The 27,245-nt window shown below is 54.6% G+C and overlaps 1 protein-coding gene and 1 long non-coding RNA gene across 6 annotated transcripts in view; both read left to right on the top strand.

Moving 5' to 3' along the window:
- The first annotated feature begins 676 nt into the window (after positions 1–676).
- LOC135182255 (uncharacterized) lies at positions 677–11,703 on the top strand. Of its 4 annotated transcripts, none has more exons than XR_010305133.1 (5): positions 679–739; positions 5,113–5,201; positions 5,964–6,096; positions 8,027–8,103; positions 11,014–11,703. It is a non-coding gene; the product is annotated as an uncharacterized LOC135182255 (long non-coding RNA). The 4 variants fall into 4 exon arrangements; XR_010305135.1 differs by having other exon boundaries at positions 5,980–6,096; XR_010305132.1 differs by lacking the exon at positions 5,113–5,201 and having other exon boundaries at positions 677–739.
- Positions 11,704–13,943: 2,240 nt separating this feature from the next.
- The window catches only part of PLXND1 (plexin D1), a 72,351-nt gene continuing 59,049 nt past the window's right edge, over positions 13,944–27,245 (top strand). For both annotated transcript variants that reach the window (XM_064156110.1, XM_064156111.1), the window contains exon 1: positions 13,944–15,335. In XM_064156110.1, coding sequence (XP_064012180.1) covers positions 14,019–15,335 — 1,317 coding nt within the window. In that variant the 5' untranslated portion in view covers positions 13,944–14,018. The remainder of the gene's footprint in view (positions 15,336–27,245) is intronic.

The raw sequence follows: 27,245 nt of genomic DNA on the forward strand, positions 1-27,245 counted from the left end.
GCTTTCCCACCTTGGTTTACCATCAGCTTTGACAAGCTCTGTCTCTCAGCTGCTGCACCACTGCCAGCATGTCTGATGCTGTTGATTTGCTCATACATCTCATCTGGCTCACTCGAAGTCGCAGCTAGCTCAGAGCTGCTGTTCTCCTCGAGCCATCTTCCTTCCTTGCCTTCTCTCTATCTTTCCCAGCTGGGGCCAATCTGTCTGGGAAATGGTCCAATTTGCTTCCATCTGATGGGAGCAGATCCCAGCTCAGTTCCCTTCATCTACCCTGGAGTGAAAATCATCCTAGGTCATTATTTTTAAATCCCTCATTTTTCTCCTCTGTATTTTTGCTGCTGCTTTTCTGTCTCAGTGGAGATGGTGGTGAAAATGTCTCTAAACACCTCTTCCCTTGGGGGAGTGTTACAGAGTAGCCACCCCCCACCTGGTGTGACAAGGTATTTCCCCACCTTTTGTACCTTCCCATGGTCTGATGAGGAGAGCCAGTGTCTCAGGTCTCACTGGACAAGGGAGGACCTGTCAGAGGTTGCTGGCCTCCTAGGTGCAGGTTTGGTGTTGGTGCAAACAACCTTTAATGTCCCTGTGCAGCCCCACCTGGAGCCTCCACCCACACACTGGCCAAGGCCCAGGACCTCATTTAAGTTCAAGGCTGGGCCAATTTGTGTTGTGGTTGCTGCTCTCCAGTCCTGGCTGTGGGAGGGCTTGGTGTATCTTGCAGAGCTGCTGTGGAATGCAGGTAAGTGATGTGTGAGAGCAGGAGAAGCTGCCGGGACATCTGTTGACCTTCAAGCATGGCAACCACAGCAGCATGTGGCATCTGTATCTGCCATCCTGGGGAACTGAAACTAGTGGAGTCTGTGAGGAAGTACTCCCATGTTTGCATGATTCAGGGTTTCCAGAGCTTTGCTGGTCCCCCTGAGGTGGCACAGGAGTTCCTGCTGACACAGCTGGGGGTGACTTGTGTGCAGCTCTTGGCATAGGACATGTGCCACTGAGGACCAATACAACCCTCATTTGGGGATCATCAGGGGAGGGAAGACTCCAACATCCACCTGAGCACAGGAGGGGAAGTGGGAAGAGCAGATTGGCCCCAGAACTGGGGCATCAAGTTCAGAGGGGTCTCAGCAGGGTGTGTGAATCTCTGCTTGTGAGAATAACAGACTGGGCAGTGTGGATGGTCAGCCATGGTGGGTGACTGCTGTCAGAAGGGCTTTAAGCTCCTTGGTGAAGGAATGCAAATATGCAGCAGTGTCCAGCCCTGCTAAGGAAGGAGGCACAGGGTGGAAAGTGGGGAGGAATGGGTGTGATGAGCTCCTCTGGGTGTTAGCTCAAGTGTCCTTGTCCAGTGTGAGGGGTCCCTGCTCTTTGGCCACTGTGCAGCTGCAGAGGACAGGCTGGCATGTCTGAAATTCTCCCTCAGCTTCTCCCAACTTGATGGTGGTGAAAAGAGAATAGCTGCTGAATTGTCTGGCTTATGGGTCCACCAAGTTAATTAACCACTGTTGATAAGCCACTGCCAGAATGGACCACACTGCAAGCTTGTCTGTGCAGTTCCTGTTTGTGCCCTTAAAAACTGATCGGAGAGCCAAAAAATAATAGAAGACAGTGCAGACTAAAAGATAAGACTGAGGGCTCGTGGTGATGTCTTGGAAATTGAATTTAGCAGGGGAAAGATCCCCCTGAAGACTCCATTATTAACTGCTGCCAAGTGACAGCCGCTTGGCCCTCGCCTGTTGTGGGTGGCTTCAGCCAAGGCACCTGGGGGCCGCTGCCGCCGCTCCCCGGGCTGCTTCCCGGGGATGCCTGAAAGCTGCGGGATCTCTCGCAGCAGCGGCTGCACCTGCGCCGTGAATCACTTTGGCTTTCATGTGAGCCGGCTTCACACCAGCATGTCTAGAGGGAAAATGCTGGAAAGTTGGGGGAGGGAGGAGAGGGAATGTCAGCCGCAACCGCCCTGGCCGGCTCCCTGCTGGAAGCGCTGCTGCCCTCCACCAGCTAATGACTGGTCCTCATTTAATAGAACGGAGCGGCCAACGTAAAATGTGAGAATTTTGTTTTCACATCAGAGGCTAACATAGCCACAAGTCACAGTCTGAAGTGATTGGGGGTGTTATCAGTCACACAATCTGACATGTTGCCAAGAGGTCTCTTTTTGTCTCTTCTCTGAAGTGTGAAAGCAAGGGATGGGATTTCTTCTGTTCTGTATAAAAAACTGTGGGTTGTAGAGTCTTAAGGAGCTTTAGACTGGAGGAAGCCAAAGAAGGCAAGAGAAGTCAAGGCTTCTTCCTTCCGATAATCACACAAATACTGGATCTCCAGGGATGCTCAATGGAAAACATTTTAGGAAGCACCTGAAAAACTGCCATGGAAATTTCCCAGCCTGGCCATGGTACTGTCTCCTGCATCCCTTACTGGGATAATGCTGAGAAAAAGCTAAGACCCACATCACCATTCTCTTTATTTGGTGTTTATGCATTGGGTTGACATTAATGGCAATAACAATGCAATTACCCCCCCGCCCGCGAGCTCCCGTGGCGCTCAGCTGAAGCACACAATTATGCAAAGCAGGCTGGCTCCCTCTGCACCTCATCCAGAGCAGCAAAGGCATAAACCAAACACAAGCCCCTCCACAGAGACAAATTACTCACCCATCAAAGGAATTACTCGCTGTGGACAAGTAGACTTTTACCATGTTGATTTTTAAGTGTGCAGATGAATGTTACAGCTGCGAAGAATTCATTAGTCAATGAATCTTCACCAAAGGTGAAGATAAGGAGACACAGATTTGGTTTTCCTGTTTTCTTGCAGCATGCTCCCTGTAAGTGCAAGGCCCTGCTCTCTTCCTTGCTTGGATCAGGAAGGGTTTTGGTGGTGGCTTTAGCTTTAAGCTCACAACTGTCCCTTCTGCAATGAAAACAGTTGTTTGTTTTCTTCAGAGCTTGCATGGTGGAAGAGCTTGCAGAGATGACTGCTCCCTGCAAGAGAAGCAATGAGAGCAAAGGTCTGGTACAAATCCAGTGCCTTTTTTCTGACTCTCCCCTCACATGCTGCCACTTCTCTGCTGGTGTGTGCAGAGCCAGGGCTCTGTGAGGCCACCTCGCCACCTGGATGGTCTGGGGCTCTGATAGCATTTGCAAACACCAGGACTACTGCAAACCCCTCCTGGTCCTGAGCTGCCAGCCCAGCCATTCAGCTCTTCCGAGCAGATTCCCAGCCTGGCTCTGACAGGCAGATCCCCACACCAGCCTCGCTGCAGTCCTAGTAAACAACAGATGTGAGGCAGAGCCGGTGAGGTTGCTGCAGCTAGCACCTCATAGACCTGCTGCGCCCGCGGCAGAGCCCACCTGTGGCACCGTCAATGGGGAGGCCTAAATCAGCCTGGGTGGGACTGCAGAGTCCTGCTGAGGGTGGCCAGGTGCTGCACAACAGAGCACACCTGGGCATGGAATCACAGTGTCGTGAAATGCTTTGGGTTGAAGTGACCTTTCAGCCTCATCCAGTTTGACCCCCCTGCAGTCATCTGGGACATTCTCAACCAGAACAGGTTGCTCACAGTCCCAAACATCCTGACCTGTGATAGTTCCAGGGATGGAGTGTCTCCCACCTCTCTGGGCAACCTGGGACTAGACCCTTAGCATGAGCAAATTCTTCCTTGTATCCAGTCTAAATCTCCTTCCTTCCCGGTTATAAACCCCATCTGGTATGATGATGGTTTTACCATGCTAGGATCTGGCTGTGTGCCTGGTGCTGAAGCCTGGTTTGTGGCCACATTCACCGTGTCCAGCACCTTTACCAGGTGCTATGCAGACGTAGTGTGAACCAAAGCTGTGCTGGGACCAACTTCTTCAGTTACTTTGTATTTCACAATTCCTTTTATTCTTAGGTTGCTTTTGCTGCTGCTTCCCTTCCTCCACATGCCTGTCCTTAAAGGATATGTGCCTGAAAGGAGGGAAGAACTGGCCCCTCAGGAGGAAGTAGACTTTGGCTGGTTTTGTCTGATTCTGGAACAAGAAGCTCCAGCCATGAGCTGTTCTGATGAGGTTTTAGTGTAAAACAGATGCAAAGTTTCATGCAACAAGTAAAGTGGCACAGGGAAGCTGATGTGCCTTTACATGCTTCCTTTCCTCTCTCTCCCGTGGCATCAGAGCTCTTAGATCTGCAGATGATTAAGTGTGAGACCCCAGCAGAGTAACCAAAGAATTTGCCACCAGTTTCTTGTGGATGGTCTGGGAGCTGGCGGCAGTGCTCCTTTGAAACACAGGTCACAAGCAGACCCTTCCCGTTTTTGATTCCCTCCTATTTTTGGTCTTAGAATAAGAGAAAATCAGGTTTGCCGAAAGTGCCAGATCTGGAGGCAAGAGGTGCATTTACACTCAAAACCTTGCACAGATGTCCAGCTGCAAGAGTTCCCAAGCAAGACAGAAGCCAGCGAGTGGAAGAGGCTGGACAATTGCACTCATTTGTCTGCCTTGTTTTCACTGGAATAATTCAGGCAAGGCCAACTGTGTTACTTGGATTCTCTAAGGTATAATTTAGGCATGAGATGTTTACAATCAGCTCTCATTTGCATCAACTGCAAGGAAAACATGGCATCCATTGGATATTCCAACTGGAAGGTGAGTTGCCAGCACAACCACTGATATTGATTCAACCTTCTGCACCTGAACAGCAGCCGGACAGAGTCTGCCCCCTGCTTATGCCACAGGTCTCACGCAAGTGAAGGGGGAGTGCAGGACAGCCCTGACAGCATGGCTCTGGTGTGGCTGAGCAGAACTGGTGCCAGAGATGAGTGTCTAATGGAAAGGCCTGGAAACTTTAAGTCTGCTGCAGACAACTCGCATCCTCTGTGCAGCCCCAGGAGCGAGCTCCAGTGAAGATCCTGCTCATTATGGGCCATGCTCTGCATCCCTGTTAGCCGTGGTCATTGATCTGCTTGGCAAAGCTAAGATCAGTTGGCCTGATGGTGAGCAAACCGCTGGGTGTGTGCAAGTTGCTCAGGCCTTGGCCCCTGGCCTCTCCTGGGCACTGCACAGAGAAGGCTAAGCAGGGTATTTGATTGCCAGACCTGACTGAAACCAGAAGTGAGTTCTGCTGTTTTTTTAACCCCAGACTTAAACAGGCATCCCTTAGAAGGGCAACATTGATTGCAAGATAAACCCTGGACACCAGAGAAGCCCAGAGGTGAAAAGCACCATTAGGTAGGTTAAAGGAGCCTGCCCTTGTGTGACAAGCTATCCTTTGTGTGAGAGGACTGAGAGCGCAGAGGAGACAAGATTTTGAAGTCAGATTCCAGGTTACAGAAACCTTGGTGGCTTGCTCTAGCATGGGCACCTCTGTGTGGGTTGCAGGCAGGAGCCTAATGTGTGCCAGCTGTGGTGAGTCTGCTGCTTGTACCTCTGCTCTGGGAACTGGCCCAGACTCATGCCAGCAGCTTTCTGGGGGGAACAAGTTTTGAGGACTTAGGTTCTTGTCCTGAAAGGCCTTTGCTGTCAGGGAGGAGGAAGGCTCCACATTTCCTGACCTGTCCTGAAGTCACCTAACGAAATGCGTTTCCCTGACCAGGCCTTGGTCTCCTTGCCCAGCTGCTGGGGGCAGCTCAGGCACTTGCCCAGGAAGAGTGAAACAGCACTGGGCTGGGCTATGAGAGCTCAGGGATGGGTGGTCCCACAGCAGGAGGGGACAGCACAGGGTCCTATCCCAAACAGGTGTTCTGCTGCTGACCACAGGAGGTGGCAATCATAGGGTGGGAGGCCCCAGATTCAGGTCTATGAGGACACAAGAGTGGCCAGAGCCTGAACCTGACCTGGTGGTGTGAGGGAACAGGGTTTGCTTCTGTCTGGCCACGGGCAGCAAATCCTGCTGGCACACCTCACCTCGGCTGTAGCTGTGGTGCAGAGGGATATGGTTTAGTCAAGGGTTTGTCAGTGTCAGGCTAATGATTGGACTCTACAATCTTAAAGGTCTTTTCCAATCCAGGCAACTCTGTGATTCAAGGGATGGAAGAGCACTGTGCTTGGGCTGTCACCTTCCACACAGAGCCAGTGCCTGCAGCTCCTCAGCCCTCCTGGTCATGAAATCCTCTCTGCTGAACAGGTGGGTGCCCCTCCCTGGCCATTCAACTCGGCAGAGCTCCAGCTCTGCACCCTCTGTACATCCCCACATCACTCGTGCTCAGCTGGCAAGTTCCTGCTGTGATCCCTTCCACCCTGATGGGGCAGAAGATGGTGAGAAAAGTCCCTGTGACACCCTGCACACCTGCGTGCAGGAGGATAGGTGAGACTGAGAAGAGAGACCCCTGCTTGGGCAGCGAGAGCAGATTGCAGTCAGGGGATGATAGCACCAGTCTGTAACTCTGCGTGTGACAGCAGAGCGAGTGCTGGAAGGTCACTGTCATTGTTTAGGCTGCTTCATTACCTTTTCTGCTCTCAGCTGTGTCAGCAGGCTGCTCCATCTCTCTCTGCTTTACCACTGCTTCTGTTCAAGTTCACATTTGGGTGTCTGTCTGGGTTATCCAGACAGCCCAGAGAAAAAGCTGGTTTCAGTGTGTAGAGGCTGGTAGGAAGTTCCCATCAGTGAAGAGTTTTGGAACATCACAGGAACACCATTGGTCTTGTGGTGAGTTCAGACACACATACCTGCAGCAGAAGCATGCAGGCAGGGTCTTTGCAGGCCAGGCTAAAACCTGAGAGCTTTCCTTTTCTGCTGCAAAATTCCAAATGCTCTCCCTGGCCCTGGCTGACGTTTGCAGTCTGTTTGGACATGTTTATGTACAGGTGTGTGATTTCTTTTGGCTTCTCTCTAAGGCTGTGTTGACTGCACAGGAGAAATTTGTAAGCCTCTAGGGCTGTTGGGGTCACCAGGAAAATGCCAGGAAGAAGATCACACTGTTTTGCAACATGTCCAGAAACACCCAGCACCAGATGGCACCCCACAAGCGACATTACAACGAGAGACATCTACCAGCGGCCATGTGAAACCACAGGCTGTGGGTGCCGCCTGTCAGAGGCATGCCTGCATGCTGCATAGCAGGTCACTGCGAGGCACGGGTATGAAAACCTGCCCAGGCAGTGGGCATGTGCATTTGTGACTGGGACAGACTGACCCCACTCCTCCTTTCAGATGCTGGGACATGGCAGAAGAGCTGCAGGACCTTGACAGCATGGTCAAGGAGGGTCTTCCCTTACTGGCCAAGTGCTGCCTTGTCTTGACTGGAAGTGGCATAGGCACTTTGTGGGCAGGGGTGGGGTGCAAGGGAAGGGCTTGAGGCTGGTCACAGATGGATTGCTAGCAAGGACATCTGGGCTGGAGTTCAGTGGGAATGGTGCAGGAGTGAGGGTGCTGGAGGACAGGACCAATAGCCCAGGCCTGGGAAGGTCTTCGGTGGTAGTAACCAGGCACTGGTACCCTGCTGGCTTTACAGCTGAGTGTGGTAGTTACTGCTTGAGTACGTTTTGGAGGCGCTGCTGTCAAAGGCTCTCTGGAGAAGTCTGCTGGCAGGGGCTGTGGGTCTGCACTACAGCTGGATGCAGGAGCTACAGGATGGCACGCGGGGCTGCCTCTGGCAAGGGCTAGATGCTTGCCCAGAGGTCACGGCAAAGACAAGGGATTTCCAGCTGGCTCTGGCCTTAGGACGAGCCCCCGAATTCACTTGAGGACTGGGGCTGATAGCGCCTCTGGGGGGCTTCAGGACAGGTGGTGGCCATGGCTGCTTGGCTGGGATGAGGACAGAGACTATCAGAGGGAACTGAGGATGTGGGAGGGAGCCAAGAGATGCCACCTGGGATGAAAACTGTGGGCACATCTGGAGCTATGCTGGGGTCTGCTCTGTTCAGCTATGTGAAGAGCAGAAATGCTTGAAGACGAACACACCAAACATGGCACTCTCGGAGCTCAGTGGAGCAGGGCAGAGCAACCTGGTGATCTGCTAAAGGAGTCTGAGGGTTTAACCACAATGCTTGGGATTGTACTGAGATGTACAAAGCAATCATTTTTCCATTAACTACATTTAACTCTTTCACTTCAGAACACACAGTGAACATCAACACTGAAGCCTCAACAAGCCCAGTGAACACGGGAAAGACCAGCACTGAAGCCACTGAGGTAAGTCAAATTGGTTAGAATTAACAAGAGTAGCGTGGGCTGTAATCATATATTTACAGCCTGGTGATTATACTGTGGGAAGGAAAGGAAAAGGATTAAATCCCTGTTTAGTTTAAGTTGCATGTTAGTGCAGCCAGTTCCTCAGTAGAGCACAGTTCAAATGTAGTCTGTCAAATCCTGCTGACATCGTTTGGCAGCAGACGTTTCCTCTAATTGAAAGCAATTGTTGTGTTGTGAGCTCTCCCCCTTCCCATTTGTTTCACTTAACGAGCAGTGGTGGCCTGTCTGCTTCGGCACTTATGGGGCAACTGCCGGCTGGGAAGCTGGCACATTGCAGAGCTGCCTTCAGCAGGGACAGCTTCTTCCAGGCTCTGCCGTTTGGGTCAGCTGGGGCCTTCATGGGTGGATGCCAGGGTAAAACCCACGCTGGCTTCTAGCGCAGCCAGGCTGTGTTTGGAGCATTTCAGGGCCCTGCTGGGATCCCACCGGGGATGCTCTGCTCCATCACTTCCCTCACTAGAGCCAAGTGCTGCAGCCCATGGTGCTGGAAAGCAGTCAGGAAGCAGAGGGCTTGCCTGGATGGCCTGACACCGAGTAGATCTGCCTGGGGGAGGCATAAACAGTGCTCAAAAGAGGAGCACCCATGGTGCCGGTGCTGCCACTTCACTGTGGCACAAGCCGTGGGCATCACCAGAGTGTGTCCTGAGCTGGGCAGTGATGCCAGTGGCTCTTGGGACCCTGTGGGGAGCAGCTGCTCGGCCCCAGTGAAATGTCAAGGCTGGTGTTAGAATGGAACCTGTAAAGCAGGGCCTGTGCACCAGGGTGCTGGAGGCTGTCTCCCTGTCTTTGTGCTCCAGAGTGTCTGCACTGGGTGTCAATGAGGGTGCTTGGTCTTGAAACACCCTGTGTCTGAAACCCCTCTGAAGCTCAGGAAGGTGCCTGTATCCCAGCTTATTCAGAGCTCAGAGAAGGACTGGATGAAAGCCTTCTTTACCCTGTAGTCACATTGAGTTTGATCTTCTGGCCAGAACCTCTCCCAGGCTGGTGCTTCAGCCAACCAAAGAACAGATATGCACACTCCACCCGTGGTGGTACAGACGAGAGACCATTAGTGCAGTGATGCTGGAGCTTGACGGGATTGTGCCTCCATCTGACCCTGAGACCCAGCACTGCTGCATTCCCCGCAGAACAGAGCCGGAGACATCTTGGAGCATCCTGGCCATGTGTCCAGCCCTGGCTGCTCTGAGGCTGTGGGGATTGAGTGCTGAGCCCTACCTAAGTCTCTAAGGTCACCAAGGAAACCTGTGGAAAGCTGGGGAGCCTGCTGCTTGTGTGTCCCAGCCACGGGCCCAGTAGCGGAATCACTTCTGTCCACCCAGAGCAGCTGGGTCAAAGGCAGCAGAGGCTACAAACTGCATGTTTTTATTGCCTTGTGATAAACCTCCTGGTCTGGAAAATCCTGCCATTACTTTGTGTGTGAACTTTCACCAGCACTGAAGCTGTCATTAACCTAGAAGGAGACCTTTTCACGCTCACAGCCTCTGTCTGCAGAGCCTCTCTGGAGGCGAATCCCTCATGGTGAGCATGTCAGCTGGCTGCATGCTGCAGACAAGGTTATGACTGCATTACACAACACTCTATATTACACTGGGAAAGGTTCATCTTGGAAAAGAAATAGGCTTGGGGGGAAAAATAAGTGTGATTTTACTCAGAAAGTGCCTCAGGTCTCCATAAATCCCTGTTGTCCTCACTCAGAGCAGGGCTGGAGGCAGCAGAGCATGCTGCATCCATACAATCTCTGCCTCAGCCATTTGCAGCAAAGCCAAGACCACACCAGAGCCTGCATTTGGATTAAAGGACGACTGGGAAGTGACCTTACCTTGATCTTTCTGCTAAGCACCTAGCAGACTCCCAGCCTGCTACACCACCAGTAACAAGCGGTGACAGTCTGGTCTCCTTCTCCACTACCAGTGCCTGCACTACAGAGCAGTAACAAGAAAACAAAGACTTGGTCCATGCTCATCCAAAACCACACTGAGTTGGTCATTTCCAAGCCCTCTGCTGTTCCTGGGTGTCCCAAAGTGCCTTAGTGGGCATCTTGCTGATGCATCCAGCCTGGTGACAAAGGACACTAAAGACCAACTGGACAAAGGCAGGGCAGCAGACAGGACTGGAGAGTGCTGGATGAATGTGGAGAGCAGGGCCTTTCTTTAGGCAATGATTTCTCTGTGACCAAATGCTCCTCAGCTCCTCCCTGGTTTCCCTCATGTTTTCTTGGTGTATGGTTTCTCTCCACTTGGAAATGCCACTCTGGGGAGAGACCTGTCCTGGCTGCTGCTGGGCTGGGCTGGAGGGACCAAGCAGGACTGCTCAGGTCTTGCCTACCTCTTTCCCTCTTCTCTTGGATGACTGCTACTGGCCTGTCTCAGGATGGGGAAGATGCAAGAGCTGAACCCCTGATCTGATCCAGTGCAGCTGTTCAGTGGTCATTCCCATCAGTACAGGCTTCTGAGAGAGAAGGTGAGCAGCTGAAGGGATTCCAAACACATGCCTGCTAAGCGTTTGTGTCTGCACCTTGTGCTCTCCTGCCCACCTGCTTTGCAGTCAGGCAGATAATAACCCCAGCAGCACATTTACAGGTAGAGAGGAGAGGTGAAGAAGAAAGGCAGGGACTGGCTGCCTGAGTCACAGCAGAGGCATCTGCTGACCCTGGGGCTCTCCCAGCAGCAGCTCTGGGGCCATGTTTTGGCTCTTCTCTGCCAGGGTGCCAGGTGGCTTCTCTGTGGTCACTGGCTCCTGGGGAGGCTGTGTGGGGCAGGGGAAGGACAGCTGCTCCACATGCTGGCCCATGCTGTTTGTGATGTGCTCAGTGTCACAAACAAGGTCACAAAGGGTTTTGCTCTCTTCCAGGTGCCAGCTCCAGAGCCAGGCCTCTGGGGTCCCACAGGCAGCAACTCTCCTCCACCCTGCTGCAGAGGCTCACTGAGGACTGCTGAGACACAACTGGCACTGCTGTGGTGCAGGGGTGAGCTTCGTCCCAAACCCACCCAGGGCTGTACCTGGGAGTAAACCCCTTTGCACGGAGAGGTGCTGGCAGTGTCCTCTTGAAGTGATTAGCTCCTGGGCTTTGACAGCGTTGAGTCGATACACCCTGAGGACCTGCACGAGTAACTTGCGTTTGCCCTAAAGGGAAGCCATTCTCGTTTCACTGTCTATTAATGATTACAGTGTTCCTGAGTTCTCCTCTGCCGCCCCCTCCCCGCTGCCAGGGCCTCTGAACCTGCCCAGGGCTCACACGGGAAGGGTCTTCGGAGGGGGTGATGGTCTATGGCAAGAGTCATGTGGTTTAATTTTGACCTTCCTGAGCAAAAAAAAAGATGATGAGTTCTGTGTAGGAGAGACACTAAAACCTCTGCTGCTCCATTAGGAGCATTACCCTGAAATACTCACTGGAGCTTCTACCAGCCCAGATAATAGGGGTGGGAAATAATTTCTGGAAGATATTTTCCTCAAAGCATCTTACCGAGGGATTGTTTCCTAACAGCAGCGATGAAATATTTGTCAAATAATCCTTCAATACCACAAATATTTTGTCTTTAATTGTGTCACTGTGGATAACTGCTCAGAGTAGGAAATGGGAGTCAGAGCTCCCGAGGGATTTCTCTGACAAAGCCAGTACTGGGTACCTTTGGGTAAGTCACACATTTCTCAGTGTTCTTTGGCCTAATTTTTTTTCCTAACTGGCTATAATCTGGAACCTAATTTGGTATGCCTTAAAAGGCTGATTTCACATGGAAGATGCTCTACTATCAGGGTAAGCAGCCATAAGAAATCCTAAAATAGGCAGATTAAGGGTTTGGGATCATGGGATTTTATTTCTATGCAATTAAAGACATGATCACATTTAGAAATTGCTAACTTGTAGTTAAAAAAAGACCCAACAACTGGAGTCCCACATTTAAAAACAGCTAATAAATCTATTAATTAAGGACATGATTAGCAGAGACAAAGAGTTAGGTAGCAGGGAAGCACAGTGTTTAATGCAATGCACATTTTTGGTGGCCGCAGCATGTCCAAGGCAGTTGTATATTAATTAGTGTTCTGAAGAGGGTGAGGAGGACAGGAAGGGGGAGAGGGAAATTGGCAGGTGTAGAAATGAGATTAGACAACCACAAAGGACTTTTCTCTCCAGAACAGGAGTTGCAGAGAATCCTCTTCTGCCTCGCTAACATGTTTTGAACAAGTGAAGAAACCTGCCCTGAGAAGGGCAGGGCAGCACAGCACAGCCTGGGGCTGGGGTGAACAGTAAGGGCTTTCCAGAGGCTGCCTGTGGAGCATTTCCAGGCAGTCATGGCCAAACACAGCCCTCGATCTCCTGACTTGGCTTTAAATGTTGGTGGATGGATGGTGTCCCCACGCACAACCACGCAAGGTGACCTGTGCTATTATGCTGCTGTAGCTGCACAGTGAGGCCAAGCCTGCAGGCTGCCCCTTTACTGTCCCCCACTGTGCCGGGTGCTCCAGCAAAGGCTGTGCTCTCGGTGGAATTGCGGCTGGAGGCACAGAGGCCATGCCCCACTGGGTTGTCAGCTCAGCCATAGCTTCAGCTCAAAGCCTCCACATGCCACCATGACCAGGGTGCCTGCTGTGTGCTGGAGTGCACCCAGCAAGTGCATGGGTACCTGGAAGTGCCACCCAAGGAGTTGACTCTTTCCTGGGTGTGCCTTGGGCCTCTGTCTGTGCCTGGTGTCACAATGGGTGGCAGTCAGTGAGCATGGTGGCTCAGGGCTCTCTCTTAGACTGCAGGAGCATGAGGAACCTGGGCCAAGCAGGGATCTGCTGCAAGGGTGGTCCTGGGCAGTGCCCTGTCCCAGGTCAGATCCTGGCTTTCCCTGTGCCCTCACCGAGTGCCCCTGGGCCTTGGTGCTTTCTTCCCCTTGCAGAGGGGCAAGGCCCCATGCCCGCAGCCAAGGGAAGAGCAGCAGCAGATGCAAGCAGCACCTTCATCCATGCCGCTGGAGCCCAAGGGTGTTCTCACCCTGATAAGGGAGGCTCGGAGGCTGTGGATCTCCGTGTAAGGAATTTGGGTATCGCGTCACTGCTTCCCTGAGCCGCTTTTATTTCCAGTTAAGCAAGAGCCCGTTGGAGGGCAGAGGAGTTGCGCGGTCCTGCTCCGAGCTCGGCTGCTGGCGAACCGTGCGAGCAGCGCTGCTGCGGACCCGCGCTTTGCCCCCAGCCGTCCCCAGGGAGCGACCCGAGAGGGATACGCTCGCCCCCCCCGGGAACCCCCTGAACCGCGCAGCCCTGGCGGGCCCGACAGCCCCTCATTGCTGTAAGGAGGACACCCCAGGGGACACCTTCCCCGTTACACGCTTGGCGCGTGTGTCAGATCCGCGTCCTCCCTGCCCCGGCGCAGCTTACGGGGCGCGGTCGGGATGAGGGGACTGCTGCTGGGGGCTACGGGGTTTTGTCCCTGCCGGCTCGCTGTGCCGCTCCTTTCCTCGCCTTCCTCCACGGCTCCTTCTGCTCGAAAACGAGCAGGAGTCAGCGGGGAGGCCGGCAGAGAGCCGGGACGAGCTGCTCCCGCGGTCGGGGAGCCGCCGCCCTGCCCGGTGCGCGGCCGGCCGGCGGCGCAGGGGCACACATCGGTAACTTCCGAGCCCTGCGCAGGTCCCGCACCGAGCCCCGAGGGTACGGCCGGGAGGGCGGGGCGGGGGGCGGGCGGTAGGCGCGGCCGTGAGCTCGCCCCGCCGCCGCTGCCGCCACCAACTCCCCCGCCCGCCCCCCGCGCCGCGGCCGCCACTTCCCGCGGGCGTCGCGCAGCGGCGGGTGCTGCTCCGCAGGAAGCGGCCCCGGCCCGGCCCCTCTCGCCGCTCGGCTCATGCACTCTGCGGCGCGGCGGCGCGGGCGGCGGGATGTCTCCGGTACCAGTGGGCCCTGAGCCGCGCACCTCCGCGCTACTACCGCTGCTTCTGCTGCTGCCGCCGCTGCTACTGCTCGGCCGCGCCGCCGGCCTGGAGGTGCAGCGCAAGTTCCTCTCGCCCACCCCCACCAACAACTTCGCCCTTGACGGCCCCGGCTCCCGCGTCTATCTGGCGGCCGTCAACCGGCTGTTCCAGCTGTCGGGGGGCGAGCTGGCGCTGGAGGCGGAGGCGGCAGTGGGGCCGGTGCTGGATAGCCCGCTCTGCCACGCTCCGCAGCTGCCGCAGGCCTCCTGCGAGCACCCCAAGGTGCTCACCAACAACTACAACAAGATCTTACAGCCCGACCCCGAGCAGGGCGTCCTCGTCGTCTGCGGCTCTATCTACCAGGGCCTCTGCCAGCTGCGAAGTATGGCCAACATCTCGGCCGTGGCAGTGCGCTTCCCGCCAGGAGGCAGCGATCCGGTCACCGTCTTCCCCAGCATGCTGAACGTGGCGGCGAACCACCCCAACGCCTCCACCGTGGGGCTAGTGCTGCGCCGCGGCGGCGGCGGGGCGCGGCTGCTGGTGGCCGCCACCTATACCGGCTTCGGCAGCCCCTTCTTCCCTCGCAACCGCAGCCTGGAGGACCACCGCTTCGAGAACACGCCCGAGATCGCCATCCGCGCCCTCAACGCCCGCGGCGACCTGGCCAAGCTGTTCACCTTCGACATCAATCCCTCCGACGACAACATCTTCAAGATCAAGCAGGGCGCCAAGGCGCGGCACAAGCTCAGCTTCGTCCGCGCCTTCCTGCAGCGCGGGGCCGCGCCGCCCGCTCGCCGCCCCTACGCCTACCTGGCGCTCAACAGCGAAGCCAACGCAGGTGACAAGGAGAGCCCCTCTCACAGCCTGCTGGCCCGTATATGCCTGGGCGAGCCGGCAGAGGCCACGCTTAACGGCAGCGGAGAGACCAAGAAGCTGACCGAGTCCTACATCCAGTTGGGGTTGCGCTGCGGAGGCCCCGCCGACGCCTTCACCCGCCTCGTCTCCGTTTTCCCGGCGCGGGCGGTCTGGCGCGGCCCCGCCGCCCCTGGCCCGACTCCGCCGTCCCCCGAGGAGCTGCTTTTCGGCGTCTTCGAGCGGGCCGGGACCAGCGGCGGCGGGGGGCGGCCGCAGTCTGCACTCTGCGTCTTCCGTTTCGCCGAGATCGAGGAGACAATCCGGGCCGCTCGCAACTCCTGCTTTGTCAGCCCGGCTGCCGGCATGGTCACCGTGCTGGACAGCGTTGTGCAGGGCACCGGCCCGGCCTGCGAGAAGAGGAACATACAGGTACGGCCGCGCGGCGGGCACCTGCCGGGGACAGGCAGGCAGAGCGCGGATGGGGCGTCCCGGGACGGGACGGTCAGAGGGAGCAGGGGTGAGGCGTCCCGGAGCGGGATGGGAGAGCGGGCTGGGGAGTTCAGGGACGGGCGCGGGGAGCCGGTGGCTGGCGGTCAGCAGAGACCCGGTCTGTCCCACAGTTGCCGCCGCCTCCCACGGGCCGGTGCGCACCGCTCCCCGCTGTCCGCACTTCAGTCCCTGCCGTCCGCAAGCTCTGCTCTTCCCCAGCCCCGCGCCGGTCCCGTTCGTGGGTGCTATGTCGCACCGGCATACGCTGTCAAACCCAGTTGCGATGGGCTTGTCCCGAACAGCGAGTGTGTGTTGAGGGAGGCGCCCACTCGGGGCCACCTTCCCTTCTGCCGGGGGATGCAGTTACCCCCATGCCCTGGTTTCTCTGTGACTCGGTCTGACCCTGCTCCAAGAGGTGCCCGGTGAGCATCTCCGGCCGCGCCGGTTACTTCCCTGGGCCCGTCCTATCCAGTGGCCGCCAGCCGTGCCAGGGGACATAGCCTCAGGCTGCTTTGTGGCTCTGGATAGAAGTTTGCCGCTGTCAAGGTTTGCCAGCGAGAGGCTGTGAAAATGCCGCCAGCCAAGCTGCCTCTTTCCTTTCCGCTAAAGACATGCAGTGCTTGGGAAAAGAGAGAAAAGGGCTGCTGTAACCCTGCATTTTTCCCCTCCTCTGGGAAGGATGCATAACTCAGCACCGTCAGAGATCGTAAAAACATCTGTTTGGTTTCAAAGGCGAGACAGAGCGCTCGGGCTTGGACTTCCCCGTGCAGTGCCCGTGGCAGAGAGAGAAAGGTCTCCCATGGTAACCTGAGAGTCTGGTGTGGCATCCACACCGCCTTTCAATATGTGATCTTAATGCACTGGCTTCTGGATTTGCTCTGCCTGAGCTGAATAGTTTTTCCCTGGTGGCAGAGCACAACAAGCTGCCTAACAGCTAGGAGCTCTGATAGTTGTCCTGGCTTTTGAGTTAATTCCACAAAGACTTCGTGCATTAAACGCTGGGAGCCCAGTCCTGGAGCCTTGGTGTGGTGACAGCTCTCAAAGGAGTCGCTGGGAGTCAGGAATCCTGTTGACACTCACAGCTCTTGCAGGCTGTGGCTGAGCTCAGCATCCCTGTGAATCAGATCCTGGATCCTGGCAGGGATGGACTGGCCATGCCAGGCGGGTTGAGAGGAAATGTTGTGTCTGGGACTTCTGGAGGGTACATGTAGAATTCACAGCCTTGCTGAAACTGGAAGCCAGGGGTAGGAGGACACTTGATTCCCTTGAGCTTTGTCAGTGCTCAGGACTGCTGGGGGTGGATGTTGGATTCTCTGATTCCCTTGTGGCTGCAGGGAGACCCAGCACAGAAGTGAGACTTCATGCTGTCTTTGGGTCTGTCCTGCTGTAAAGCCTGCTCTTGGCTGCAGCCCCTTTCCTCAAGTGCTCCCCATGGGGAGGTGAGGGAAGCTACAGGCAGCAGGTTGTCAGCTGATGTCACCAAGGTGAACTGTGAAGGGTGGCTGTGTTCTGAAGGGATGGGTGATAAGGGATGCAAAGTGCAGAGGAGCAAGCTGGGCAGCACTGAGCCTGGCCAGTCCTTCAGAGTCCACAGAAACCCTACACATCTACCAATGTGGTGAGGTTGGGCTGTGGAAAATGTGTTTGCATGGAGGTAACAGCACGGATGGTGGCTGCACAGATTGGGTGGAGAAAACCAGGTCTTAGTCCCACTGACACTAACTTTGAACCAGTCACTTCACCCTGCGTGCCTCAGTTTCCTGGTGTGCAGTTTACTCCCGTGTTTGTTACTGTTTCTGTGAAACCTGAGTGTGAAACTGCATTTGCAAAGCTGCTTTGAGCCCCTTTGATGTCAAGTGCAGCAGGAGCTGGCTGAAGCACGCCATTAATATTCCTTCATGCCTAATACTTCAGTGCTTCCTGTTTCCTTGAAGCATGTTCTTTGCCACCACTGACCAGCCTACTGGGAAGCCTTCCTGCCACCCGGGGAGAGCTTTCTGTTGCTTTTTCCCCTGCTTTTTATTTAATCGTTAGAACGGCCAACAAGTTAACAAGCTGTTTTCGTTTTCAAGTCCCAGAGTGTCAAGGGAAGAGTTATAATACCGTGTGTCTTTGTGCTGCTCAAGACCCAGCATTGACTTCCACCTTCAAGACAATGAGATACTCCAATATGTCTAGTGTCTCCGCTCTGGGAACACAGCAGGAAGATGTCTTAAAGCAGGAGATGGTTTGGCAGAGCAGATGAGCATCTACTTGCCTTTGCAGTATGAGTTCCACCCGTTGGAGGGGCTCTATGTTTCCTTTTGCCTTTGCACCACTGTCAGGGGCTCTGGCACTATCGAAATCGTGGTTCATTAGTTTTTCCTGTGGAGTAGGTGGCTGGGTGTAAAGCTCCATCTGGAAGGAAATGTGAAGTCCTAGTGATGGCCTGATCTGCTCCGTGTGCGCATTCAGCTGGAGTGGTGGCTTGTTAGGAGGACGGAGCACGGGCTGCTGGGCGTAATGCGGTGTGAAAGAAAGATCATTGCCCCCTTGTGTGCTCTTCTCTCTAATTGAATGCTGCTCTCCTGCAGCGCTCGGCTGCCACTCAGCAGCGCTCGGCCGCCAGCGATGGGCTTGCAGCGCGCCCTCGGTGCTGGCCAACCCCGTCGTTCCTGTGGGACTGCCACGGCGGCGCTCAACAGTGACGGGCCAGGATCGTTACCCCTCTGCATCACGATGCGGAGCTGAGAGAGAAGGGTGAGGCCGGTGGACCAAAGGGTACTGCGTCTCCAACAACTGGCAGAGGAGCCTGGGCGGCTGCTGAGCCTGTGTCCTCACCATGGAGCAAAGGGGCACCAGATTGGCATGGGAATGGGCCCACTGCTTTGATGGAAGCACTAACTTGTAATCGGTTCTGTGAAGGGTTCCTCAGACCTTAGACACATGAACTTCCAGGCTGTTGCTTGGATTTTTATACTTAAGGCCAGCACAGAGTGTGAAGCTGTGGTAGACTGACCTTGGCTGGATGCCAGGTGCTGACCAAGACGCTCTACTACTCACCTCCTTAGCAGGACAAAGAGGAAGATGTCCCTGCAAGGAGGCTTGACTAGATATGCTTTAAAGGTCTCTTACAAGCCAAACCAGTCTGTGACTCTAAGAATGAAGCATGAACCTAATGGATCTGTGAGACATGGAGACAGCATGCAGAGGAGGATGGCACTGGTAAAGAGTGGAGGCCTGTGCTGGGTCTCAGTGAATGCAGCTGAAAAGCAACTTGCTGAGCAGGTGAATTCACAGCAGAGGCTTAGGGGAAGGAGGATGTATTAGAGAAGGATTTAGTTTGATTGGGTTCTTGTACCAAGAATGAGTGGGTGAGCTCTAGGATTGCTTTCCCTCAGCAGAAATAGCTTTTTATAATGAATTTTGTGTCAGATCCTGGGCTGGCTTTGTAGCGCACGTAGATAAAATGAGACACTTGCGTGGAGACGTTGCTGCCTCTTGCCCACTCAGAGCTTGGGTGGAATTTGGAGCTGAGCCCCCAGGAGTGGAGGAGAATGTGAGCTCTCTGTGGCAGCCTGTCTGTAGCATTATTGGCAGCAATGTGCTGACAGAGCTTACCCTGAGACACTGTGTGGGCTTGCCTCATATCTGAGCTGCTCTGCCCCAGCAGGACCATGGCGTGGTAGGTTAGCCAGTCGTGCTGACTGTGTTGCTGGAGGACAGTGAAGCTGTGGTACACCACAGCCCTTCTGAGAGTAGAGTGGACAGGACCCTTCCTGTCTTGACTTTCCATTGCCCATGCAAGAGATCCCAGGGCCTTCCCACATGGTTAGAAGGGCAGGAACAAATGTATGGTGACCCTGCTGTGGCATTGCCAGTGGAGAGAAGCCCCTTGTCACACTTTCACCACTGCCCAGTCTCTTGGTCTGGTGTTTGGGTCGGGGACACAACTTAGCATCTTTGAGCTGCTCCAACCTGGAACTTGTTTTTGGACAGGGAAATGCAGATGGCTCCTGGGCAGCCTGAGCCCTCTCCTTGTGGCTGCAGCATAAAGGGTGAGCAAAAGTGCATCTTCAAGGGTGTCCACAGCCCTTCCCGCTCTGGGCGTCCCACTGGTGGGGGTCTGAGTTTAACAGGGAGTCAAGCATATGGCGTCAGGAGCGAGCTCACTTGAGGAGAAGTGGAGCTGGTAACCCCATCCCACGTGCCCAGCTGTGCCAGACTCCTCTTCTGTGGTTTCCATGCTGAACCCCACGCTGCCCTGACGACTCCAGAGAGGCAAGGAGAGAAAGCAGGCTGTGTTCATTAGACTGAGCTGTGCTAGGCAGGCATCTGCATCTCCCCTGGGAAATGTTTTGGGGTCCATGACTCAAAAAAGGCTGAAAATCCATTTTGTTTCCTCTGCTGGAAAGCAGAGGCAGGGCAGCATGGGATAATGATGCGTTTCAGCATTAATTCTCAAGTTCCTGGCTTTTGTGGCATTGTGTCAGATCCTGCATGCTCAGTGAGCAGTGTTCTGTGGTGCAACAATGGGAGATACCCACCAGTGAGCTTTGCTGTAATGGGTTGTTAAATAAAACAAACTCCTTGGGTAGACTGTACAAACAGTCCCAGTGTAGATGTGTGCCTGGGCATGGAAATGTGGTTCAAGACCAGTCAGAAAATGTTCCCAAAGCAAAAAACCCCTCATGTACATGTGGGAATATGACAAAGCATCTACTTACTGTCCAAATATACCACAGCAGCTCCATGGGACTGGGTTTTATAGGAGCTGAGTTGCTTTGAAGTGCTCATTTCTACTAAGCTAGACATTCCAAACATGAAAATAAATGGGCTCTAACCTTACAGCTACCCAGTGAAATCCAGAGGATTAGCCACAGCAGGGAAACTGGGAATTTACACTCAATTTGTACATTGGAGATGAGGCAGGAGTTCTTGTAGCAGGGTTGCTGTGCTTCAAAAGCTTGGGCTGTGTTTGGAGGTGCGGGCATGCACCGGCAGGGCCAGTGCCCCAAGCCAGAGCCGCGCCATGCCATGGTGTCACCATGACCTGGTTTTCTTTTGGATGTTGTCTTGCAAGCAGTGGGAAGTTGGTGTCATAGAATTGTAGAATGGCTTAATAGAATTGTAGAATGGCTTAGGGACCTTAGAGATCATCTGCTCCAACCTCCCTGCCATGGGCAGGGTCACCTCTCAAGGTGGTCCAGAGGGCTGTCAGGACCTGGGATGACCTGGATGAGGGGCTCGGATCACAGTCTGAGCTTTGCAGCGTGCTGGTAGCTGCCCTGCCTCAGCAGCTGTTAGCAAGTCGTGGCCAGCGCTGGGGCCTTTCCTTGGGATTTCTGAGGACAGAGGACCCGCTCGCAGTGCCAGCAGCTGGGAGCAGGAGACAGGGGCTGCGTGAATCTCGCCCTCCCTGTGAAGGCAGGCTGGGCTCTGGGGCTGCCTGTGCCTGGGGGCTGCCAGAGCAGGGCAGGCTGCCAGGGAGTGGGTCCGTGGCCTGTGCTGAAGGTGGGTGGTGGGAATGTGCTTGCCTGGGCTCATCCCTGCTTTGCAGCTTAAGCTCAAACAGATCCCAGACTGCACAGGGGAGCTGGGTGGAAGCAGCAGAAGTTTCTGTGCTGGAAACCAGAAGTTGTGCTGCTTTAGTGAGAGAGCAGTAAGTGGCTTGTGGCTGCGGCCAGGTGCCTGCCAGCTCCTGGTGCTGCCAACTGGTGCTGCCCAGCTGAGAGACATGGCACCAGGTCCCTTTGTAAAGGGAGTCAGAGCCATTCCCTTGGATTTCTGGAGAGCTCTGACCACAGCTGGCTTCCCATAGTCATTCTTGGTAGTTAGATGGCCAGGCTAACTTTGACCCTTTGAGCTTATCAGACCTACTATAATGCCTTTATGGTGTAGGTGGAAAACAGGAAAGAGGTCATTTTGGCCAAGTCCAGTGTTTCATATGGAACATGCATCACATCCAGGAGGATGCTGGAACACTCTGGAGATGTGCTCATAGGATTGTAGAGAGGCAGTGGTAATATCTCAGCAGTGGTGCCTTCATTCAGGGATTTTCAACCATTTCTGTTCCTGTAGCCCCAGGTGTTTCCTAGGGCAGATGTCTGGGTCCCATGTGTGAATAGGAACCTGATCTCAGGAGCCTCAGCAGGTGCCAGCTTGGCCGAAGGGTTTCAGTGACTGGAAATGACAGCATTTGCCATTTCTTTTGTGATTTTTTCAAAGTGCTGCCACATGGATGAGTAGTGGGCAGTGGAGCTATGCAGGACGTGGAGAGAACTGGTGGGGCTCTCAGGCCCAGGGCACAAGCCCCTGTTCAAGTCTCAGGCCTCGGTGCAGCAGCAGGGTCATGTTTGGATCTGCAGTGACCAAATCCATGCTGGCCGCTGTGCCAGCAACACAGACAGTGCTGGGGCAGCTGGTGCTGGGTAGCAGCAGTTGGTCCAGACAGGACCAGCTGCTGGAACAAGGCTGCCCCTGTTTTGGACATGAATCATTGGAGGGCTTTTGCTCTGGTGAGAGTGTTGCAGTTTGTGCTGCCAGTGGCACCAGAGCATGAATCTTTTCTTTTCAACCCGGAAGCAAAAGTGCCTGAAAGTCTGGATTTTACAAAGAGCCACTGCTGCTGTGGGAGGGAAATGTGGAAGCTGCCTTCCTCTCTGTCTGTCTGTCTGTCTCACCCCTGCTGAGAGAGTGAGGCTGCTGCTAGAGGAGACCCCCTTTGGCTGTCAGATTTTCATCCCTCTGCTGACTGCTGCAACATTCAGTGGCTTGTGAGCTCCTGATGGCCAAAAGCCACTTCTGGTGGAGCCCCTGATTAGAAAAGGCCACTGAAAACCTGACAAGTCCTAGAAAACAGCTGTGTGAAAGTTCAAAATGCAGCAACAGGACTGGGTGCAGAAGGGGAGCTGGGAAGGTTCTGGTATAATAGCAAGCAGCAGTTTCCAGAGTTGGTTGACTCATGAGTCCCTGTCACCCTACAGCAGGTCTCCTAGATCCAGATGTTAACTGCAGGCAGTAGAGAGGCACCAAGGTTGGTGTGCTGTGGTCTGTGCTTCTTGGAGACTGGCGGACCCAAGACTTGGAGCTGGCTCACTCAGGGAGTGGGCTTAGGTCAAGCTTTTGGCAACTGATGTGGCAGGTCATGCAATGCGTCTTGAGGTGACAGACATCTACATCTGGAGAGGAACTGATCAGGTGAGCTCTTCCCCCTGTGTCCTGGGGTTGAGCCACATGGCAGAGGGTGGAGTGGGTGATCCTGTACACCCCTCCTGGGGTTCCTTGCCAGGACAGGCCCTGGTTGCCTCCGTGCACTGGGGCTCCCTGGCTGGATGAGGGCCGCTGTCAATGAATTGCTGAAGAAGGATGTCCAGCCCTGGGAGGGAGCTGCAGTGTTCTGTCCGTGCAGGTGATGGGCAGGCTGGTACCCTCTGTGGCATGGCAGTGTGGGCAGAGGCAGGTTTTACTGAGAATGCATAAAGGAAGAGCAGAGTTCTGCTAATTATCACAGAGCTTAATTGGTTCAGCAGAACTAATGAGGAAAATACAGGAAAACATTTACCACAAACTGTTGCTAAATTAAGCAGATTTGAAGTGACACAAGCCAGGGACCGGTGGTGTTAGCTGAGAGGTTGTTACCCTAATGAATGCTTTGTTCAGCTGCGGCTGCAGCGTCGGAGCACTCTGGGCATGGGAAGTGCTAAGTGTTGGGCATGGCTGTAGTGAAAAGTAACCCCTGAAGGTGGAGGAGCCAAACTCATGGTACACCCAGGACTGCTCCTGTGGGAAGGAGTTTGGATGGCTGCAGTCTGGTGGCTGAAGCCAAAACCGAAATGAGAAACACAGCTTGAGCGGTGGTGTGGGGGCTGTCCTCAGGGAAGACCAGCTAAGAACATACAGGAGAATGAACCAGGAGCCCTGCTCCAGGCACTTCTCAGGTAGTTTGGCACTCAGCGTGGCATGGGTGTCCCTGGGAAGAGGCACCCGGGCTGGTCTCCTCCTGGCCCCCGGGGAACAAGGCAGAGGAACCACAATTCCAAGTGGGGTGAATTTAAAGGCCATGCACATTCCTGCTGCTGAAGCAGGGGCTGTGATGGCTGTGACAGCCCCTCTGGAGCCTGCTGTTGGCTAATCCCTCTGCCTGCCCACTCCTGGGGGATTTGATTGTATAATCTGAAGTATTGTGTTTAATGCAGGATGAAGGCTAACATAATAAGCCTGACCAGTCTTCCTGGCGGCGTGAAGGATGTGCAATTGCAGTTTAAGAGCTGCTGGTTCTTCATCCTCTGCTTTGAGTAGCTCTCCGTGCCATCACACGTGCTGCCCAGCTCCCTGCAGGGTCAAGTGCCACACGTGCCAGACCTTGGCTTGTGTGAAGTGGGGATGGGGACCCGTGCTGGGGCTGCCTAGGCTTGGGGGTCATTCATTTGGGAGAAGGCTGTGCAGAGCAGGTTCTCCCAGCATTGCCCTCAGCCTTCTTTGCCAGTACTTCAACTTCAGGATCAGTGTGCCAGGGCTGGTGAGTGACCACATGCCCAGCCATGTGGCTGGGTTGATGGAGTGATGGGTGACTATGTGCCCAGCCAGTTCCTGCTGGAGGAGTCGGCAGATGAGAACAAGGAGGTGACCACCTGTCCAGCTTCAGTGCCACTGCTGGAGCCTCTGGGGACTCCTTAGAGCTCTTACATCCTCCTTAACACCCCGAGGAAAGTTATAGGCACTCCCTGCCCTTTCCACCTGTGCCTGAAGTGGCACAGCAGGAGATGGATGGCTGCAGGAAGAGGATGTTTGTTCAAGCCATTGTTGGGACTTGGCCTCACCTTAGTGCACTGACTAGTTTTCTCTGCAGCCCAGCCCTGTCTTCTTTCCACTCACCTGCATCTTCTCTTTGAGATGGGTACTTGTGGGCAGCAGCTGAACATGGAGCAGCCAGAGCTTGGGTTTCACCCTCTGGACTGAGATGTGTCACTGAGAGCATCTTCTGGCACCTCAGACCTCCTTGCCTCCAGTGGTTTGAGGTCTGTGGCTGCAGTGGAGGTGAATGTGGCTGCTGCTGCTCAGATGCAGTGTTTTGACCTCACCCAGGCTTGTCCTTGAACAAGGTCTGTGGCTTTGCAGGCTCACTGAGAACAGTTTCTTGATGGCGTTCAGGGGGCCAATGGGCTGAGCCTGGCAGGTCAGGTCTGGCCCTCAGTCTAGTTTTAGATGGGGTCTGCTGATCCTGTCACCTTGTCAGTGGTGAGCACCTCAACGTCTGCCAAAACTCAGAAATCAGTGAAAAGCAGGACAAGTGACACAGGTACCCAGAGCTGCAGGCGTCTTCTGCCTCTGACTGTGCAGGATCCTGAGTGCAAAACAGGTCTGCATTGGTGAGAAGTCTCAGGAGAGCCACTTGTCTGCAGAGCCATTCTGCCTTCCTTAGTGACCATCAGCCCTCTTCTCAACGGGCTTCCTCCTGGTCCATTCTGCTCACCTCCTGTGAGGGACACCAGCCTGAACGCCTCAGCTGTTTGCATCGGGGAACGTCCCACATGAAGCTGTTGAGAGTGAATGCTGGCAGGAAAGAAAAGGACTGGAGTTGAGAGCAGGGAGAGGGGAGAATGGGTTTTATAAGACAGGGGGGAAAAAGCTTTCTTGTAAAATAATAATGAACATAGAAGGCTGAAAAGCTTGAGGCAGCAGGAGCTCTGCAGAAGCTCTGGCAGTGCTTTTGGGCTGTGGTGCAGGGAGGAGCAGGTTCTGGCACAGCTGGCAGGGTGGCTTTGCCCAGGGAGCAGTGCTTGATGAGCCTGACAGAGGGAGTCTGGTGATGGCTTTTCATTAGCAATTGCTTCTCCTCAGCAAGACATGTACTTCCCTGACCCAGGGCTGGAGATGGTGGTCATCCTTACCATGCCATGTGGGTACAAGGCACCTGGAGCTGTGGGTGGGTTGCTGTGGGCATGAGCCACCACAGAGGTATGCAGGAGAGATCCTGAAAGCTGCTGGTGTGGTAGAGCTGGGAACAGGGCTCCCCATGGGCAGGATGTGGCCCAGGTTGCCATTGAGAGCAGAGGGACGGGTGTTTGGGGAGCCCATTACTGGTGTCACTGGTGTCTGACAGCACGCTGCAGCCAGGGCTGGCACTGTGCAGGTGTGCAGAACACAGCAAAACCACCACTTCCTCACTGCAGGTACTTCTGGTGTAAGCAAGCAGTGAAATCAGGCTGCAGACCTCGCTTTAAGCCTAGTTAAGGATGTCTGCTGTGCTGTGGTGGTGCTGGGTGCCTGATGTGGGTGATGCAAGGTACATTGGATCAGAAGTGCCGGGCTGGGCAGCAGTGCTCACTGCATTGCCTCCCAGTGCCTGGAAAATGGGCTGGGAAGCTGGGGGAGCTGTGTGACAATGCCTGCGACTGGAGCCCGCTCCCGTCTCCAGTGCCTCAACGGCAGAGCGCTCTGCTGAGGCTGGCGGTTTCCTCCAGGCATCCCAAGCAGCCTCTTTGGGACAGCTCTGGCTGCACCTCGCAGCAGAGAAGCGCCTGATTGTGTGTGCAGGCTGCTGCGGGAGTGGGGCCTGGGTGGGCTGGCCTCGGGGGCACAGAGGGCACCTTGTGCTGCTTTCTGAATGCTGCTGGGCTGTTCTGCTGCCAGTTCCCCCTCTACCCATTTTCCTGCTGTGCCCGTGCAGTATTTCCACCTTGGATTTTAGCCTTTCCCTGCAGCTGAACTTTGAGCCCATGCCCTGCTCTTCTCTCTCCGAATTGTTTTGGGCGTTCTCTCTGCAGCCAGCGATTTCCCTGAGTCATGCCTCGTCCTTAATAATAAGTCTAATGGGTTATGTTAAGGAAGGCAGGAGATAAGACCAGAACCCTTTTATCACCGACTTTAATGGCCTGAAAATGTCAGTTGTGTGGGAGCAGCTGCCAAATTTTGAGCCCGTGAAGACGATGTCTAAGTCCAACAAATCAACAAGTTTGGAGCGGATTATGGGATGCTGGCTGTGTCGTTTTCCCAGGACTCCAGGCATGCTGGAAGCCAACACTTTAATCCTCTCTGATATGATGCATGAAGGGGGCTGGGCTCCCCCCCTGCCCCACGGAGCGTTCTGACCTGCCCTGGCAGAGGCAGAGGAGCCTTGTGGAGAGCAGAAGTTGCAGGGCTTTTGCTGAGCCACAGCCTGCTGTTGATCCACCAAAAACTCCATCTTTGCTTTAGAACTATTTTTAAAGTCACAAACACAGGATGCAGAAATCAGTGTGCTTCATGGCTTTCCTGAGTGCTGCCTCACCACTCCTCTTCCTCCTTCTGTTTCCAGCAGACTTCCTTCCCGAAGGGACATCCTGCATGCCTGCCTCTGGGGCTGGGGAGCTGTAATGGAAATTCTGGAAAATGGCTTTTTCTGCTCCTTTCAGACCTGGGATAAAGAACTGACCTCTCATGGTGAAAACAGCTGAGCTCTGGAGCCTTGATGTGGCTGGAGCTATTCCTCTGTCCCACGCTGGATTTGCAGTCATGTTCAGAGGGTACTCTGACAAGCCCTCCTCTGATGTGACTCCTTGATTGAATTAATTCGCATCTCTTGTGACATTTTGCACCCTCCTGGTGGTGGCAGGGCTGCTGGGCCAGGGCTGGCTGGAGGCTGTCCCCAGCATGTGCCCAAGGTGGCTCTTGGTTAGTGCTGAAGTGGCAGAGACAGGTGTTTGGGTGCAGAAGGATTTGACTCTCCTTGCCCAGTGCTCTGTGAGGTACTGACAGTCCAGAGGGTGCAGCAGTGGCAGTACAGTGAGTGCCCATGGGGTTGTTCAAAATGCAGGTGTTCAAGGGAGATGTGGCCATGGCATGGGGGCCATGGTTTAATGGCCACAGTGGTGTTGGGTTGATGGTTGG

Source organism: Pogoniulus pusillus, chromosome 16, assembly GCF_015220805.1.
Source record: "Pogoniulus pusillus isolate bPogPus1 chromosome 16, bPogPus1.pri, whole genome shotgun sequence".
In the NCBI taxonomy this organism is placed as follows: Eukaryota; Metazoa; Chordata; class Aves; order Piciformes; family Lybiidae; genus Pogoniulus; species Pogoniulus pusillus.